Below are 17,285 nucleotides of genomic sequence, written 5' to 3'. Positions count from 1 at the left end.
TGAAACCAAGCAATTGTCCAATGGAGTTGTTTCTATCAAAATAAATAGGTTCCTTGGTAGTTGTAATATGAACTTGAAGTGTGTTATTATTACTCTCCATTTGAAATGTTTTCTCAAGATCATAATCTTTTAGTTTATTTTTTAGAAAATCATAAATATCATTGAGTTCATATGACCCGATTGGAAGTTGAATTACTTTATCACCAATATGAAATAGATTATTATTTATATCAACATTGGGTATAGAGTTGTACATATGAAAGTCAATGAGTGCACACTCATATTCACCATTTGTCAGTTCAATGGGTGGGAAATAAGAAATGTTTGTAATGGGTTCATTACCATTTAATGTAAGAGTGAATGATCTACTCATTTTGGGGTCTAATAATGTACTGTGAAAATATAGCTTACAGAATGAAACTTATATTCTCAAATAATTATAAATTCATTAAAACCCTTCCTGTATCTTCCCTTTTCCATATCGTTATCTTTACTTATTATGAGGAATCCGTATTTATCACTCCAACACTTTTGACAAATTTTCATAAATGAATCATAGGACATATCAGTATTTACTTGATCACGATATATATGACGCATATTTAAATCATCTTGTTTAAACATTATAATCATATTCGCGTTATCACGTATTAGATGTTTTGGAATATGAGTATATGTTTGGCATAGGTAAAAAGAATCTATATTTTTATGACGCCCCATACAGAAATATGAACGAATGTTGTTTTGTTTTTCACAAGCAACATCATCAAAAATCATAATAGAGTTTTCTTTAGCCTTAGCGGGTGGTAAAACTTCATCATTTTGTGAGAACGTATAATATCCCATCCCCTTTATCGGTTTAATTAGTTTCTCTAAATACTCATACTTTGGTTGATATAAACTCTTTGAGAATACATATATATTCTCAAATTTTAGCCCGTTTGGACTTTCAATAAGGCTGAGCATAACATTTGTTTTTCCACAGTTTGAGGGACCGACAACCAATGCTCTTATTGTATTGGGTAATAAAGAACTATGTCGTGGAACTGAATTTGTTAATGAATGATCACCACCCTCGATATTTCTAACACAGATTTCTTGTTTTTGACGTATTAAACGCATATTCACGTGTGTAATGTACTTCATTCGATGAGAAATGCTCCTTGATTAAACATTATATAAAATGGGTAAAAGTTTTTATAATTGTTGCAGTCAGAGTTCAAACTTGAAACGAGGTAGTGGTATTATCAACAAAATAATTAACACACTTCCATTTGAAGTACATATTCCTGGTTATAATTTTTGTGGGCCTGGAACAAAGCTAAAACAAAGGTTGGAGCGCGGTGATCGTGGGATAAATCAATTGGATGAAGCTTGTAGAGTACATGATATTGCATATTCACAATATAAGGATCTAGCTGATCGACATAAGGCTGACGCAGTACTAATAAATAAAGCGTGGGAACGTGTTGGTTCAAAAGATAGTAGTATTGCAGAGAAAACAGCAGCATACTTGATTACAAATATTATGAAAACAAAAAAGAAATTCGGAATGGGTGTGAAAAAGGGAACAAAGAGAAAGTGTAAGAAAAGGAAATCAAAGGTAAAGAGTTTTTCAAATGTTATCCAAACAGGAATGCGGGCATTGAAAACTCAGAAGCCACTAGATCTAATGAGTGCGATTAAGGTTGCACGTAAAGCAGTCAATAAATCAATTGGTAGAAATAAAAAAAAAATTAAGATTCCTCGTATTATTAATGTGCCGAAAATTGGTGGTTTTTTACCTATTGTACCCATTTTGACTGCACTAAGTGCATTAGGTAGTCTCGCCTCTGGTAGTGCAGCTATTGCTAAAACTATTAATAATGCAAATATGGGGAAAAAACAATTAGAAGAGAGTAAGCAACATAATAAGAAAATGGAAAGTATTAAGGTGGGTGAAGGTATGTTTCTTAAACCTTATAGAAAAGGTTATGGATTATATCTTAATCCATTTAGAGGAAATCCAAAAAACTAATTACTAAGCTACCTAAAAAACCTCTGTCAAATTTCGAAATTTTGAACTTTGCTCAAAAGTACATTCCACATTTCCGAGGTGTGTTTATGAGAGACTCACTGCCCAAATCTCCTTGGAGAGAAGAGTCAGGAATTATAAACCTAGATGATAGTTCATCAAATGGTACACATTGGGTAGCTTATAACAAAAATAAAAAAAGTATACATTACTTTGATAGTTTTGGGAATTTACAACCCCCAAAAGAAATTGTGAAATACTTGGGGAATAACATTAACTATAACTATGAGAGAAAACAAGACTTTAATAGTACCAACTGTGGACACCTGTCCCTCCAATTCTTACTCTCTCTATCCCACCCTAACTTTTACACTATGATCAAGTAATTTCTCTATGATTCTTGAAACCCACCCTATTTACATGCTATTCACTGCTGTGATTGGTCGATGCTAAATCAAGAATGAGAGAGAACAGGGAGGGTTAGTTTACCTCAAGGTATAAAAACTCGATCAAAAGTTATTCTATCACACATTTAAAAACCACCTGCAAACAGTCTCAACCTAAAAGTTTCAAGCTAAAACGTTCTCAGCCTAAAGTTTCAACCTAAAAAATCTTGCAATCATCAAAATCAACAACAACAATAAGAACAACATAAAAAAACAGTTAAAACAGTAAGACAACAACAACAACAATTAAAACAGCTGAAAACAACAACAAAACAGCTACATCTGCTAAAAAACAACTAAAATTAACAACAAAAACAGGTAAATTCAACAACAAAAACAGCTACAACTGCTAAAATAACAACTAAAATCAACAACAAAAACAGGTAAAAGCAACAAAAACAACGAAAACAACTACAAGAAGAAACAACTACAAATGGTCAATCCGGGAATAATGAAAGTACTCAAGGAGTTTAATGGTAACGCACCAAAACCTCTCTTAACAAAGACGAAGATGGAATCGGAGGTGTGCTACCCTATCCGACGTGCTCAACGTAAGAAAACCAGCTTTGGGATGGCCCTCACTCTTGAACTTGAAGAGTATATGCTGTACTTGCCGGAACGATACTCAACTTTAGAGGATTCAACAATTGATTATATAAAAGATAATCTTTTTTGTATTATTAAAAAGAATGATAACAATCTCTATTTAGAATTAAATAAAGCTTAAAATGTTTTCATTTTTAATATTATTAATGTATCTATTTTGATAAATAAAAATAAAAATAAAGTTTTATAGAACTCAAACTCAAACCCTTTGTTATAAATATTTAAATTATACTACATTTTTCCCAGTATCACATGAGTATCAGAGAAAACGACAACAATGAAGCGTAAACTTTTAGAACAGTTGACGAAAAGTAGAAATTCATTAAAAAGAAAATTTGATGAATTGAAACAAATAAAAAATGAGAACGTATCAAATTTGGAGGAAACTTTTAAACCTATTACAGAACCTTTACATGAATTACTCACTGAAAATAAAAAATTGAATAAAAAAGAATATATTAATGATACACATGATATTAAGACTAAGTTCAAGAAAGAGAAAATAAAAGTACCTAAAAGTAAAAAAGAAAAAAGGGTACACGAGAGAGTAATCGAAAGTGATAGTGAGAGTGATGCTTATGTTGATGCTTTTTCACGACAGTCTCTTATAGATGAATCTGATGTTTCACAACAGTCTCTTATAGATGAATCCGATGTTTCACAACAGCCTCACACAGATGATTTAAATGAAAGTGTGTATGAAGAAACCGGGGTGAAGTACAATCTCAACATTAATCAGTTAAAGCAAGAAAAGATTTTAGACAATAGTTATGGGCCAAGAGAAGAAAATAATATTTTAATGTTGGGTAATACAACACTTAAAATTAAAAAAAATTTAATGAAATTAGGAAGTGGAAATTTATGGACTCTATCACCAGGTCTATACTCTTTAATTTTTCATAATAGTCCTAAGGATTATACTAAGAATGATTTAGAATCATATAAAAACATTTTAATTGAAACAAGTGCTCACAAAAGAAACTATCAACCAGATGGTCAAGTTAAGGGGAATCGTTCTAAAAAATATTCTTCAATTATTAAACCATTAATATCATCTTCAGTAAATGAAGAATTTACTGGTTCTGGGTATATGAGACTACAAAAAATACCACCAAACTATGTATATTGGGATAATGTTAATGAACTTGTTGAAAGATTGCAACTCTTAATGGCATCGAGAGCTGCTGGTAATAATAACCATACTAATGAAATTCTTTCAATAATAGAAGAATTGCGGGAAGCAAAAATAATATATTAATAAAATAGAAAACATTTTCTCATTTTGTTTAATAGTAAAATGTCTATTGACAAGTTTGGTCACTTTTCAAATGATAGAGATTTTTCCTCGCTTTTCAAAAGGGAAGTTGAGAGTCTTACAGGTATATATCTAGACACTGATGGTCACATAAATGTTCAGAAAAAAAGAATTAAAAACTCTTCAAAACCAATAAATGGAAATGATTTGGCTATTAAATTTTATGTTGATGATAAAATTAATGAAGCGAAATCACATCAAATGGAAACTATAACTAAATCATTTCAACTACGAAATAAAAGAGTATCAGAGCTGGAAAGTAAAGTAATAAAAATGATAACTCAAATGGAGTATATACATAATTCAATAAAAGAGCTTCTAGATAAATTGGAAAATCTTAACAAATTCATAAACCAACATTTAAAAAAACCTCCACCAATCATTCGTTCTGATCAGACACAAATAGATGGAATAATACTTCGGAAAAGTCCATTTGCACATCGTGTAAACGAAGAAGAAGAAGTTTTAACAATTAATGTGGATCATACATAAATATACCACTCTTTCATTATTTATTTTATAATTAAAATGTCAGTTGATAAGTTTGGTTGTTTTTTAAATGAGAAAGAGTACTCAAGAGATATAACAATAGGTCTAGAAAAATTTCAAAGTATACTTAATGATTATGATGGACATTTAAATGTTCAGAGGAAACGATTTAAAAATTCCCTACCCCCCATTCATGAAAATGATATTGCAACAAAGATTTATATTGATGATGAAATAAGTAAAGTAGTACAGAATACATCTAATGAAATTTCTAAGCAACCGCAGAAACAACAAATCTTTAGATTAAGACCTCGAATCAATAATATTGAGGGAAAAGTGAGTGAAATTTCTAAAAAATTGGAATTTCTCATGAAAACTTTTAATAAGGTAGTGGAGGATATAAATGAAATAGAAAGTAACATTTTCAATTATATAATTGCACCAACCTCAGTTTTAAAAGGTGAAACTGAATCTTTAGAGAAGAAACCATTTATACCAGATAAAATAAAGCTATGAGTAAACGAGATATTGTAAATGAGTTACATCGCCCATCATTCAAGAATTTCCCAAGACGTAGAGTTATAGTAAAGGGTATTAATGATTTATGGCAGGCTGATTTGGTTGAAATGGGGGCATATGCATCATCAAATAAGGGGTATAGGTATTTGTTAACAGTAATAGATACATTTTCTAAATATGGATGGGGTGAAGCAATAAAATCAAAAAATGCAGATGAAGTTACAAAAGCAATGGAAAAAATAATGAAATCTGGTCGTGGAGTACCAAAGAATTTACAAACAGATAATGGAAATGAATTCTATAATAAACAATTTAGATAATTGATGAAAAGATATGAAATTAATCATTACTCAACATTTAGTACTCTTAAAGCATCTATTGTGGAACGTTTTAATAGAACATTAAAAGAACTTATGTGGCGTGAGTTTAGTTTTAATGGAAAATATACTTGGCTTCAAATATACAAAGAGTTGATTAATAATTATAATAACAGGAAGCATAGAACGATTAAAATGAAGCCTATTGACGTCAATGCTAAAAATGAAAAACAGATTTTGATGAGATCATACAATCATCTAAAAATATTTACAAATGGGGACTTTAAAGAGGGGGATCATGTACGAATAAGTAAATATAAACATGTCTTTGAAAAAGGCTATACCCCAAACTGGACAACGGAAATTTTTCGAATTCGGAAAGTACAAAATACATCCCCCACCACATATTTACTTGAGGACTTGAAGGGTGATCCAGTACAAGGTGGTTTCTATAAACAAGAAATTAAAAAAACAAAATTCCCTAATACTTATCTTGTTGAAAAGATTGTGAAACAAAAAGGTGATTATGTGCTTGTGCGTTGGCTAGGCTTTTCAAAATCAGAAGATAGTTGGATTCATAAAAACGAAATTCTATAAAGAACAATTAAAATGTAGACATTGACGTCAATGCGTGAAAATAAATTATGTTTCTTCACAATCACGCAATTCCTATTTATAAAGTGTGAAGAAAAGCATGTACAGATAAGAATTTGAACAGAACGTTACATATTTATATATACAAATCTGGAGGGTATAAAGGCGGAAGAATTTCAAAAAGTGTTCAGTTTCCATCTATTCGTTCACGCAACTCAATTTCGAATCGTTTGCTTATTCATTCGTTCATTCGTTTGTTCGATTGTTAAAAAAAAAACAAAATCAAAATTAAAATGACGGTTTTTATAATATTTTTTGTGATACTTTCCCTCTTTAATCCGATGGTGAAAATGGTACCACTCCCCAATGAAATGACTTTAATTGAAAACCCATCGACTTCCAATAATTCGATTGGGTTATTTATCAATGTTCCAAAACTAAAAAAAATCATTAAAATTGACTTAAAATTTGAGATCCTAGAGGACAGTCATATTTTTATGGATCTCATAAACAAGACAAGTGATGAAAGTGAGAAACCAATCTTAAAAAGTGAACTCGATACAAAAATATTTAATGCTATTAATGGTAGCATTAATGAAAAAGACTTAACAACAAGTACAAGTGCAAGTACAGTTGAAGAAGAAGAAACATCTACATCAACATCTAGTACAACTACATCTACCTCAACTACAACAAGTGCCACTACACCTACAATGAGAAGGGGAATTCTGGAGGAGGAGGAGAAGGAAGAAACAACAACTACAACAGCAGCAACTACATTAAAAAAAGAACTCCTGGAAGAAGATACAACAAAAACAGCTACATCAACAACTACAACCCCAACCAATCTTTTTGATTTTCATAGCGAAAATGAAAGTGTTGATCATATAGAAAATAAAACCATAGGAGAAGAAAAATCAGAAAAAATTGATATGGGTATAATTGATAGTGAGAGAGAATTTGAAAACGTAAGTCGAGCACCAACATTTAGTAATACGTCACAAGAATTAGTGTTGGGGATCAGTGATAGTGATACAGAATTTGAAAGTGTAAGTCGGGTCCCAATAAAAAGGAACACTACTCATAAATTAAAAAGCACTGAAAACATACACAACTCTCAAATCGAATTCACAAAGAGAGGTATAATTGAGAATTTTAAGCAAAAATTAGTTGAAAATGAAAGGAGAATAGGAGGGCATATGGATTTGGGAAGAAGGGGTCTAAACAGATTCTTTACCATCCAATACAAAACTGCTACAGTAGGAGTTAAATGTCATTACAATAATATATATAGAAGAGCACATTCTAGGCGAAGTCTAAGTAAATCTAAGCGTATGAATTTAAAATATTTATCTAATCGCCACCGCCACCAAAAATCTAAACGCAATACTAATACCCCCTTAGCAACTTTAAGAATAAATTGTTTTGAATTTGCAGAAGTTTTATCCCAAACAGTAATTAATGCGGAGAGACGAAAAGATAGGATTGTCTATGAAAAAATATCAAAGGATGCTGATCTTCTCTCCAAACAAGAGAGTAAAAGAGAAGAGATAGAAGAAGAAGAAACAGGTTATCTTAGTGATGGTCCGCAAATCCATGAAATTGAAATAGATGAAGCAGAAAGAATTAATGGAATATATTTAAGAAAGAGAAATTTAGCAGCTCAAATGATGGTTGAATATTTAAATAAAAAAGAAAGTCAGATAAGCACAGATAAAATACCAATTAACGATATTAACGATTTCAAAATAACTAATAGTGATATTATATCATAATCTGATTGAGTAGGGAAATATGTTTGTTTTTACAGAATATAAAAATAGAAGATGAAAATAATAATTCGAGTAAATTAAAAAAAGGTGAGTTTAATATATATATATATATATATATATATATATATATAAATAAAAAAGTTGAAAATAATATTTCGGATGGAGCTCAAAAAGGTTGGTTAAATACATATAAAATAATATTTGTATATATATATAGTAAAATATTTATATTTTCAGAACTCCAAAACATTAATAAAAAAGAGGATGGTAAATTTTCTCATAATTTGTATGGTGATGATGATGATGATGATGATGACCATGATACAATCCTTTATGATGATGAAAATCCGGAACCATGTATTCCAAGATCATCTAGTGAGGATGAAACTATTCTTGTTGAGGGTGGTATAGATAACTATATTCAAACTATACCGTTTAATTTAGATGAAGATAATGATAAATACATTAAATCAATTCCTTTAAGTAATGATGAGAATAAAGTATATAGATTACAGGGTGGTATAGATAACTATAAACAAACTGTACCACTAAATATAGAAGAAAGTAAGCAAATTGAATGTAATTCAAAGAAAATATTGTAATTCTTCTGTTAAATTCAAATTTTCATGTTCTGTTAATTCTCATAAATTTTTTAACATTACCCTGTAAGTAAAAGCGATGTTTGTTCTGTTCAATAAAAAATTTTATAATAATAATAATATTGTGAATTGTAATATTTGGTTTATACATTACCTTACATTTTACCCTTTAAATAAAAAAGCGTTGTTTGTTCTGTCTTATTTACAATTATAGAGTACATTTATTCATTTTTTTTATCATTTAGTAAACTTAATTCTAATTCTGTACAAAACATTTCAAATTCACATTCATATATATTTTTGTGATATTTTTCTATTTCATTCTCTTGATAATTATTTCTATTAGGACAATTCTCTATTTCTTTTATTCTTTGTTCATAAACATAAATATTTGAATCCATTTCATTAAGTTTATTTTCTAATCTTTTTTCATCTATTTTATAATGGCCATATTGTAGTGTATTAATTTTATTGTCTTGTATAAGAACCTTTGTGTCTTTATGACTGAGAACTACTTTTTTACATTTAATTGTTGATAAAAGATGATTTTTAGATCTAATCATTGACATAGAGCCTACCACTTCCTCTTCCGAAAACAAACATTTTTTAAAACTATTAAAAGTTAATTGATCTATTGCACTTCTTTTAACACCCTTTGATTTTTTCACTGTTTTTTCAGAGCTGTCATTACTATTAGATGTTTTAAAGGCATACATTTTTGATCTCAAACCAACAAATTCAGTCATAGGTCTTCCATTGAGTTCATCTTTAAAAAAACCCAACCTTTTTTTATTAGCTTTAGGAAAATTATAGAGATTAAGTAATTCATCAGAATAATCTGATGTATCAAACTTCATCTCAACATCATTCTGAATATCTTTATAAAAATCTTCAGTGTTAATGGTATATATAAAAGAATCTGTATCCATATAATTTAATTGAACATTTTCATTGTATTTAGGTTTGATATAATTATAATGAAAATCATACATTTTCCATTTCGATAAATCTAATACAGCAAAACCTAAATATAAAGGTTTGTTGTACAACACATTTAATCTTTTCATTTGAAAGGCAAAGAAGTTTTCTGAAAACTGTTTGACACTATGGAAGTTTGAGTTTGAAATAAGAGATCTACCACAATGCCTTTTTGGACCAGCAGAATCGGATGGTGAAGCACTTTCCCGTTCAGTAATTAATTTAATATTAACGCGCTTATCGACATTTTCCATACACTATACACTGTTGAAGATTTTTATAATGAATTATATATTTTTCTTTATCCCTTAAATCAGCAATTAATTTTTTTATTTTGTCTGACTTTGTTGGTAACTGATTATTACAACAAAATGGAAGGTCATTATGTTTATCGTGCAATTTTAAAGGATATTTTAAATCTACCTCAAAAATGTATCCATATTCACTATCATCTGCAATCTCAGCAATGTTTATACTATCAAGTTCCCCCCTTGAAATCCATTCAAAACCTCCATATGGTAAAGATTGTGACATAGCCCAACCATATAAATTATTTGCATCCAAATAAATCAAATATGATGATTTTTGAGTACTATCAAAATTCTCAACATATTTATTATTTGCTTTAGCATATCTACATGTACATTGAACTAAGCCACCACGAATACCACTTTGAATAAATTTATACTGATCTATGTCAGTTAATAAATCTAATTCAATTTTAGTACATTTTAACATAGCTTCCCATGATAATCCTGGTGTAGTGAAAAAATGTGCTGGATCAAGTGAATAAATTTTAGTACAAAGTCTTCGAAAGTTTTCAAAGACATCAGACATTAATAAAACATCTGTTTTTAAATATAATTCTAAATAATCTTTAAGATTATTACAAGAAAACTCATTCCATACATTTTGTGCGTGAGTATAATTTTCAACTGAACATTCATTTTCGGTTAAGGAACTATAGAAAGCTTCTCTAGGAGGTAATTTACTTTCTTTTAATTTCTCAACTGAATCTAAATATTCATATGGAAATACACCCTTTCGTCGCATTAAGTTGAAATGATTTTCATTAGGGAAAAATGATCTTGTTATACACATTTGTTCACTATCTAGATTTGAAGCTAATGTATCTAAAGCAGAAGGCATAAATCGAAACGAGTCTAGAAAACGGATTTCAAAGTTATCACCATTACTTAAAGTTATAATTTTTGAAATTGATATATATTGTTCCTTATTTAACGGAATTACCTTTATTTCACCAGGTATGACTGCCAAATCTTTAATAAATAGATGGCAATCATACCTGGTGAAATTGTGGAAGAAAACAGGAATAAATTTTGGAACTGTATATTTTAAATTACACTCATTATGTGCTGCCCCCCTAAATTTTCCTGTGAAGTGACAGTGATCCCTAACTCTATCTAATAAAAGAGGAGTGTTGCATATATGACAATTATTAGATTTTTGGAAATCATCTTCTTCAACATCTGACATTATTAAAGAAACAGATTTTGAAATATAGTTTTCATATATAAAAGTTAAATTTTCTATTAGTGATAACAGGAAATTCATTTCCGAGTTAAGTACAGTTTCTAAAACAAACTTATCTAAACTGTTATCATGTGCACACTTTATATAGTATGCATATGAAACAGGTCTATGTATATTTATAATATTTAAATTTAATGTTTCGTTTTTATTAATTGGTTGAAGGATGCATTCAAAGTCAGCGTAAACTGTGAATGGGACCATCACTTCCTTTTGAACATTTGTATACCGTAAAGTGGCATCCTTCATGTTGGGTAAACGTGAGACTTTCTTCCCACAGACTTCTGAATGCCGGTTGGCAGCATCTTCACTTAATGAATAATTTAAGCAAATTTGGCAGAACCATTTTTTAGATTTGTCTCTCGAAACTTGAGAGGAAACCAAACTAAAAAAAGATAAACACAAGAAAAAAAAAAATTTTTTTAAGTATGAAAGCTAATAAATATTATGAAATTTAAAAACAAAAACAGGTAAAAGATATAATAATGATAAAATGATAAAACAACTTACTTTGAGAGATTTTTTATCCAAGTATAGTGTGCTTTACATCCTTCCTCCAGTATCAACATATTTATATGATTTCTCCTCACTTCAGGAGAGTAAAATATGGGCCCGAATATAACTCCATCGTCGAATCCAAAAAGTGTAATATTTATGTCTTTATTTATTTCCATAAATTTCGATATATCCGCAGGCTTTAGTGGAAATTGTAATCCAGTAAAATTTAGTGTGATCCCATTGACTTGAATTACTTCATCATTTATATTGACTTTATAGGTTGTGCATCTGTTTGCATTCTTATTTAGATTACTTAATGCTGCGATTAAGCTCCATTTAAAACAATATTCATCATTTGTGTTTTTCACATTTATAATTGCTTTTTTTCCTTCTAAACACGAGGGTAGTTTTATGTAAGATGATCCTCTTAAGGGTGAATATTGATTAATATTCATCTCCAATCGAGTGAGATGAAGCAAAGTCCATCCACTATCCCTTTCTTGGAATTCTTCCATCCTCCTCTTCCATCCAAAATTTTTTCCATGTGCTCCTTATATTCGTTTTCAATGTTCGAATAGGCACTAATTATTGTCATCTTACTTTGAAATGACTTTATTTCAATACATTCCTTTTCTTCCTTCAAAAGTCCGTACTCTCCAAAAAGTTCAAAATTTATTTTCACCGATGCATAACTCTCCAACAATGGATACAAGTGAGGTAGAAAAGCTTCTCCTGCTTCCTCCATAAATTGTGTTGGATAAATTACATCATTGTTGGTGTTTTCATATAAGTAGTGAACAATCCTTCCTTGAAATCCAGAACTGATTTTTTTTATCCTTGAATCCACTGGTTCAACAACATTCTTCTTGTGTTGCTCCGTTCGTAGATGATGAGCCCACGAAATGTTACCCGATAGGGTAATGTTGCACTTTCCACAATACTTATTCATTTTTTTTGTTTTGATTTTTTCTTTTTTTGGAAGTATTGTATTGTTACTTGTACTTTTCACTTTGTTATACTTTACTTTTACTGTAAAGTATTTTATGTTTTATCAATTTGATAAGTTTAAACAACACAAATCTGGGTAGTTCACAGTTCACACAACTTTACTTTACACTTGGTAAAGTATTTTAATTATTATCAATTTGATAATCTCGCACAAATCGAATTCGGATGAAACGTAAGTTAACACAACTTTACTTTAGCTTTGAATTACCGGAGGGTTCACACGACGATTCTAGATGGTTCGCTCAACTCAAATAGTTTTCTAAAACTGAACTACTTTCCACATTTCTCCTTAACACATACATTTTTTGACAACTTAGAAGGTAACCGTTTTCTCTTTCTATAAGCGCATGAGAATAAATTTTCAAATATGATTAAAGAAAAACGTATTTGACCAAACAAACGATCTCATTTGTTTTTGTGTATTTTCTGTTAGGAACCACCACCACAAGCACCGCCACCACCACCATCCCTCTTACACTCCTACGCTTACTTTCCCATCTAATGCTCGCTAAAGAGGGGAGAGGTTACCGAACTCACGCTTGTTTCACACAACAAAAGTATGTGGTCTAATATCCCTCAAACCAACACCTTTTGACCACAAGACCGTAGCCAGGTGTCACCTACAACCCTAATTGATTCAACAAAACGCCCACGCATAACGCGTTCTAACCCAAGTTAGAAGCAACATAGTGACCTGTGTGCAACCATTGCACTCCACAAAATCTCACGCATGACAAAACACCCCTTGTAAAACGAATAGTTTTCTAAAACTGAACTACTTTCCACATTTCTCCTTAACACATACATTTTTTCAAAACATAGAAGGTAACCGTTTTCTCTCTCATGTAAGCGCATGAGAAAAAATTTTCAAATATGATTAAAGAAAAACGTATTTGACTAAATAAACGATCTCATTTGGTTTTGTTCTGTTAGGAACCACCACCACCGTTACCATTTTGACCACAAGACCGTAGGCAGGTTACACTAACAGGTGTCACCTACAACCCTAATTGAATCAACAAAACGCCCACGCATAACAAAACAACGTTTTTGTTACACTCCCACGCTCACTTTCCCATCTAATGCTCGCTAAAGAGGGGGAGGTTACCGAACTCACGCTTGTTTCACACCACAAAAGTATGCGCTCTAATATCCCTCAAACCAACACCTTTTGACCATAAGACCGTAGCCAGGTGTCACCTACAACCCTAATTGACTCAACAAATCGCCCACGCATAACGCGTTCTAACCAAAGTTAGAAGCAACATAGTGACCTGTGTGCAACCATTGCACTCCACAAAATCCCACGCATGACAAGACACCTCCTATCACACACGCAAGCCAGGTGTCATCTACAACCCTAATTGAATCAACAAAACGCCCACGCATAACGCATTCTAACCCAAGTTAGAAGCAACATAGTGACCTGTGTGCAACCATTGCACTCCACAAAATCCCACGCATGACAAAACACCCCTATCACACACGCACCTTTAACGTGAGAAAAAGACAAGACAAAACAAGACATATCAAAACACCACTCTCTCACACTCCTACACACCACTTTCTAACCCCATTAAGTGACCTGTGTGCAACCATGCTCATCTGACTAGGGTCAGCAACACCCCCCTTTTTGACTTAATTATGCTAATTAGGTCATTAGAACACCTGTGTGCAACCATGCGTGACTAATTAGGGTCACCCCCACCTCCTTTTTTGACATGATTTATTACCTAGTGAGCCAGCTGCCGTATTACCTATCTACTGATAACGCATCAGCTACATAACTGTCTTTTTCCTTTAGGTATTCAACTGTGAAATCATACTCTTCTAACTCTAGCCTCATACGTGTCAGTTTGGAACTCGGATTTATCATTGAAAATAGATATATTAATGGTCTGTGATCTGTTTTGATTGTAAAGTGATTTCCATAAATATATGGTCGAAAATGTAATATTCCCCAGTGAATTGCAGCTAATTCCTGCTCTGTTGTGCACTTATTACTTTCTCCCTTAGTGAAGGCTCTTGATGCATATGCAATGGGAAGTTGGAGTCCGTTATGGTTTTGAGTTAAAACCGCTCCACACGCTTGATTACTTGCATCAGTTATTATACAAAATTCTTTGCTGAAATCGGGATATTGTAGCAAAGTAGGTTCCATTAGTTTTGTTTTTAGTATTGGAATGCGTTTTGGCATTCATCTGTCCATTCAAAAGGAACATTCTTTTTACATAATCTTGTTATGTGCCGTGAATATTCGGCGACATTTTTTATGAAACGTCTATAATAATTGCAAAATGCTACAAATCGTCTAGCGCTGTCCGCATTGCGCGGCGCAGGGTAATTCATAATGACGTCATATTTCTTGTCGTCTGGAAGTATTCCTTTATCTGTGCATTTATGACCGAGAAAGGTCACTTCATGCATAAAAAATGAACATTTTTCTGGATGTAACTTTAGATTGTATTTCCTGCTTTTCATAAAAACGTCTGTTAAGTTTTTAAGCATATGTTTCTCGGAACAACCTATAACTATTGTGAGGAGTTGAATAACTCCCCACAAATAGAAGCAGCAGCAGATGGCCGGCCGCTTACCAGATACGCGGCGAATTCGCGTAGTAACGGCGCGGCGAGGAGAACGAGAGAGTTTGGAGACCAAGGGTGGAGATCGAGAGAGTTTGGAGACCAGCGAAGGAGAGCGAGAGAGTTTGGAGACCAGCGAAGGAGAGCGAGAGAGTTTGGAGACCAACGAGGAGAACGAGAGAGATTGGAGACCAAGGATGGAGATCGAGAGAGAATGGAGACTTCGCGGGCAGAGCAAGAGTGCCGTGTGCAAAAGCGGATAACGGAACTGCACCGGACTTTGGACTCTCCCGTGAACTTTGGACCGGGAGAAGAAGTGCCACATCTCGGCAGTGGAGTGGCACACAGGCGTGCCACAAACATCATGGGAATCAGCGGGACGGCAGCAGCGGGCGGAACATCGATTGGAGCGGTACGTGAAGGACAAGTGGGTCAACCAGGAGGCGCGGACTTTGGACCCGGAGTGGAGAGATCCAGCGTGCCGTGCGCAAAAGGGGAATAACGGTTCCCGGAAGCCCTATATAAGGCCGCAGAGCGCTGGCAGCTGGATCAGTCGATCACGAGGAGTCAAACCTTCAAGATCAGTCAAAAGTACCAAGTGAACAACCAGTCAAGCAAGTAATCTACAAGGGAGCTACAACCAAGCGAGTCGTCGGAAGCAGCGCCGTGGGAAGCACACAAGGAGCAAGATCGCCACGTCGAGACGTTCGGGATTGGGACATCAGGAATCTCCGAATTGAGACACACGGCTAAGTCAAGGCGTTCGTTTCCCAGCTTTGTCACGACCACACCCTGGCGAGTCGCCCGGCGGGTCTGTCAGAGACAAGCGGAAGAGTCCTACGACGAGGAACTGTCAGTGTGGGGAGGAAAGTTGTCTGAGACCCAGCGTACCTTGCCCGACCAAGCAGGACCTGGCGTGACGGACGAGCGGTAGATCGATTTGCGGTTTCAAGAGGCGAGCGCCTGGAGAGCCCTGCGATTACCGGCGAAGTTCCCGAACAGCAACCACCCAACTCCCCGAGTGCCAGAACGACAAGCTACTGGTCAGGAGACAACGCAGAAGACATCGGCAGCGACGCTAGCAGACATCTCCGGCAGCCACGTTACCATCGCCGCGCGGAGCTCATTGGGGAGCGCAGGCGCGTCACGGACGATAAGCATTAGGGTGAAGCCGGGTGGAACGTTCGTCTGCGCTAGGCGTAAAGCGAAGTGAACTGCTAGGCAGCCTCCTGGCGACAGCCTGGACTGTCAGCGCGATCTGAGCAAGAACCTAGCGGGACCGTCCGGGACAGAGCAAGGGACAGGTATTGCCTCGAAAGGCGTCGGCCTGGAGAGCAAGGCTTGTTCACCCTAGTCTGAGAACGGTGACGCTTCCCTAAGCCCACAAGGCCGAACTCTCTGCGAGTCTAAGGCGCAACAAGCGACCCCGAGGCAGCGCGTCGGCGAGTGAGCAGAGGCGGCCACTACGAGCGTCCCGAGACCCAGGAGCCAAGCGGAAGCCGAGTCAACGCGTCGACAAGCCAGAAGGAGGAGCACCAGCAGCCGGCGGAGCCAGAGCAAGGAGATACAGGAGCCAGCATAGCCACACACCCGCTGTACCAATACCACGAGAATAAATCCCACTGTTGCCATTTGAACCTTTTGTTTTCTCACTGATCTACGGGGCAGTCACGTCATATAAATTTGGTGGGACGAACACACAATCTTCTGAGCTAGCCGCACGAATCTCGTAGCGAGCAGACATACAAAATCAGTTCGTTACATCTGGCGCCCAACGTGATTGTCCCAACAGTGAGAACAGCACAGTAAAAATGGGAAAGAAGTGGATTTACCGCCTCAAGAAGGAAGACTTCGCCCATGTCGCACAGAGGCTCAATGTCGCCCTGGAGGGCAGGCTAGACGACATGAGGAAGGCACTATCGGAATACTACTCCGAAACAGAGAATGATCCACAACTCGTCGACATCTGGGCCGAGCTGGAGGCAACATACTACGAC

At 34.3% G+C, this 17,285-nt stretch overlaps 2 protein-coding genes across 8 annotated transcripts in view; both read left to right on the top strand.

Annotated features, from left to right (window-relative positions):
• The window catches only part of LOC119562480 (breast cancer anti-estrogen resistance protein 3), a 275,573-nt gene that overhangs the window by 227,872 nt on the left and 30,416 nt on the right, over window positions 1-17,285 (top strand). The gene's annotated exons all lie outside the window — the stretch shown is intronic.
• Window positions 6,511-7,268, top strand: LOC119562481 (GATA zinc finger domain-containing protein 14-like). 4 transcript variants are annotated; one of them, XM_037875682.1, is made up of 2 exons: window positions 6,511-6,653; window positions 6,998-7,268. In XM_037875682.1, the coding sequence occupies exons 1-2, from the start codon at window positions 6,594-6,596 to the stop codon at window positions 7,154-7,156; spliced, it is 219 nt and encodes a 72-aa protein (XP_037731610.1). In that variant the 5' UTR covers window positions 6,511-6,593; the 3' UTR covers window positions 7,157-7,268. The 4 variants fall into 4 exon arrangements, with proteins under 4 accessions (XP_037731610.1, XP_037731609.1, XP_037731612.1 ...); XM_037875681.1 differs by having other exon boundaries at window positions 6,542-6,653; window positions 6,968-7,268; XM_037875684.1 differs by lacking the exon at window positions 6,511-6,653 and adding an exon at window positions 6,666-6,828.

This window comes from Drosophila subpulchrella, unplaced genomic scaffold (genome assembly GCF_014743375.2).
Source record: "Drosophila subpulchrella strain 33 F10 #4 breed RU33 unplaced genomic scaffold, RU_Dsub_v1.1 Primary Assembly Seq51, whole genome shotgun sequence".
NCBI lineage: Eukaryota > Metazoa > Arthropoda > Insecta > Diptera > Drosophilidae > Drosophila > Drosophila subpulchrella.
The sequence above is the reverse complement of the archived record's forward strand: the minus strand, read 5'-3'. Positions and strand labels throughout refer to the sequence as shown.

What these genes read in the sequence shown, in the direction of transcription:
- LOC119562481 (XM_037875681.1), top strand. Translation starts at nt 6,594, where the DNA reads ATGACGGTTTTTATAATATTTTTTGTGATACTTTCCCTCTTTAATCCG. An exon ending in TTAATCCGATGGTGAAAATG is followed by an intron (nt 6,654 to 6,967) that starts GTACCACTCCCC and finishes ATCAACATCTAG; the next exon opens with TACAACTACATCTACCTCAA.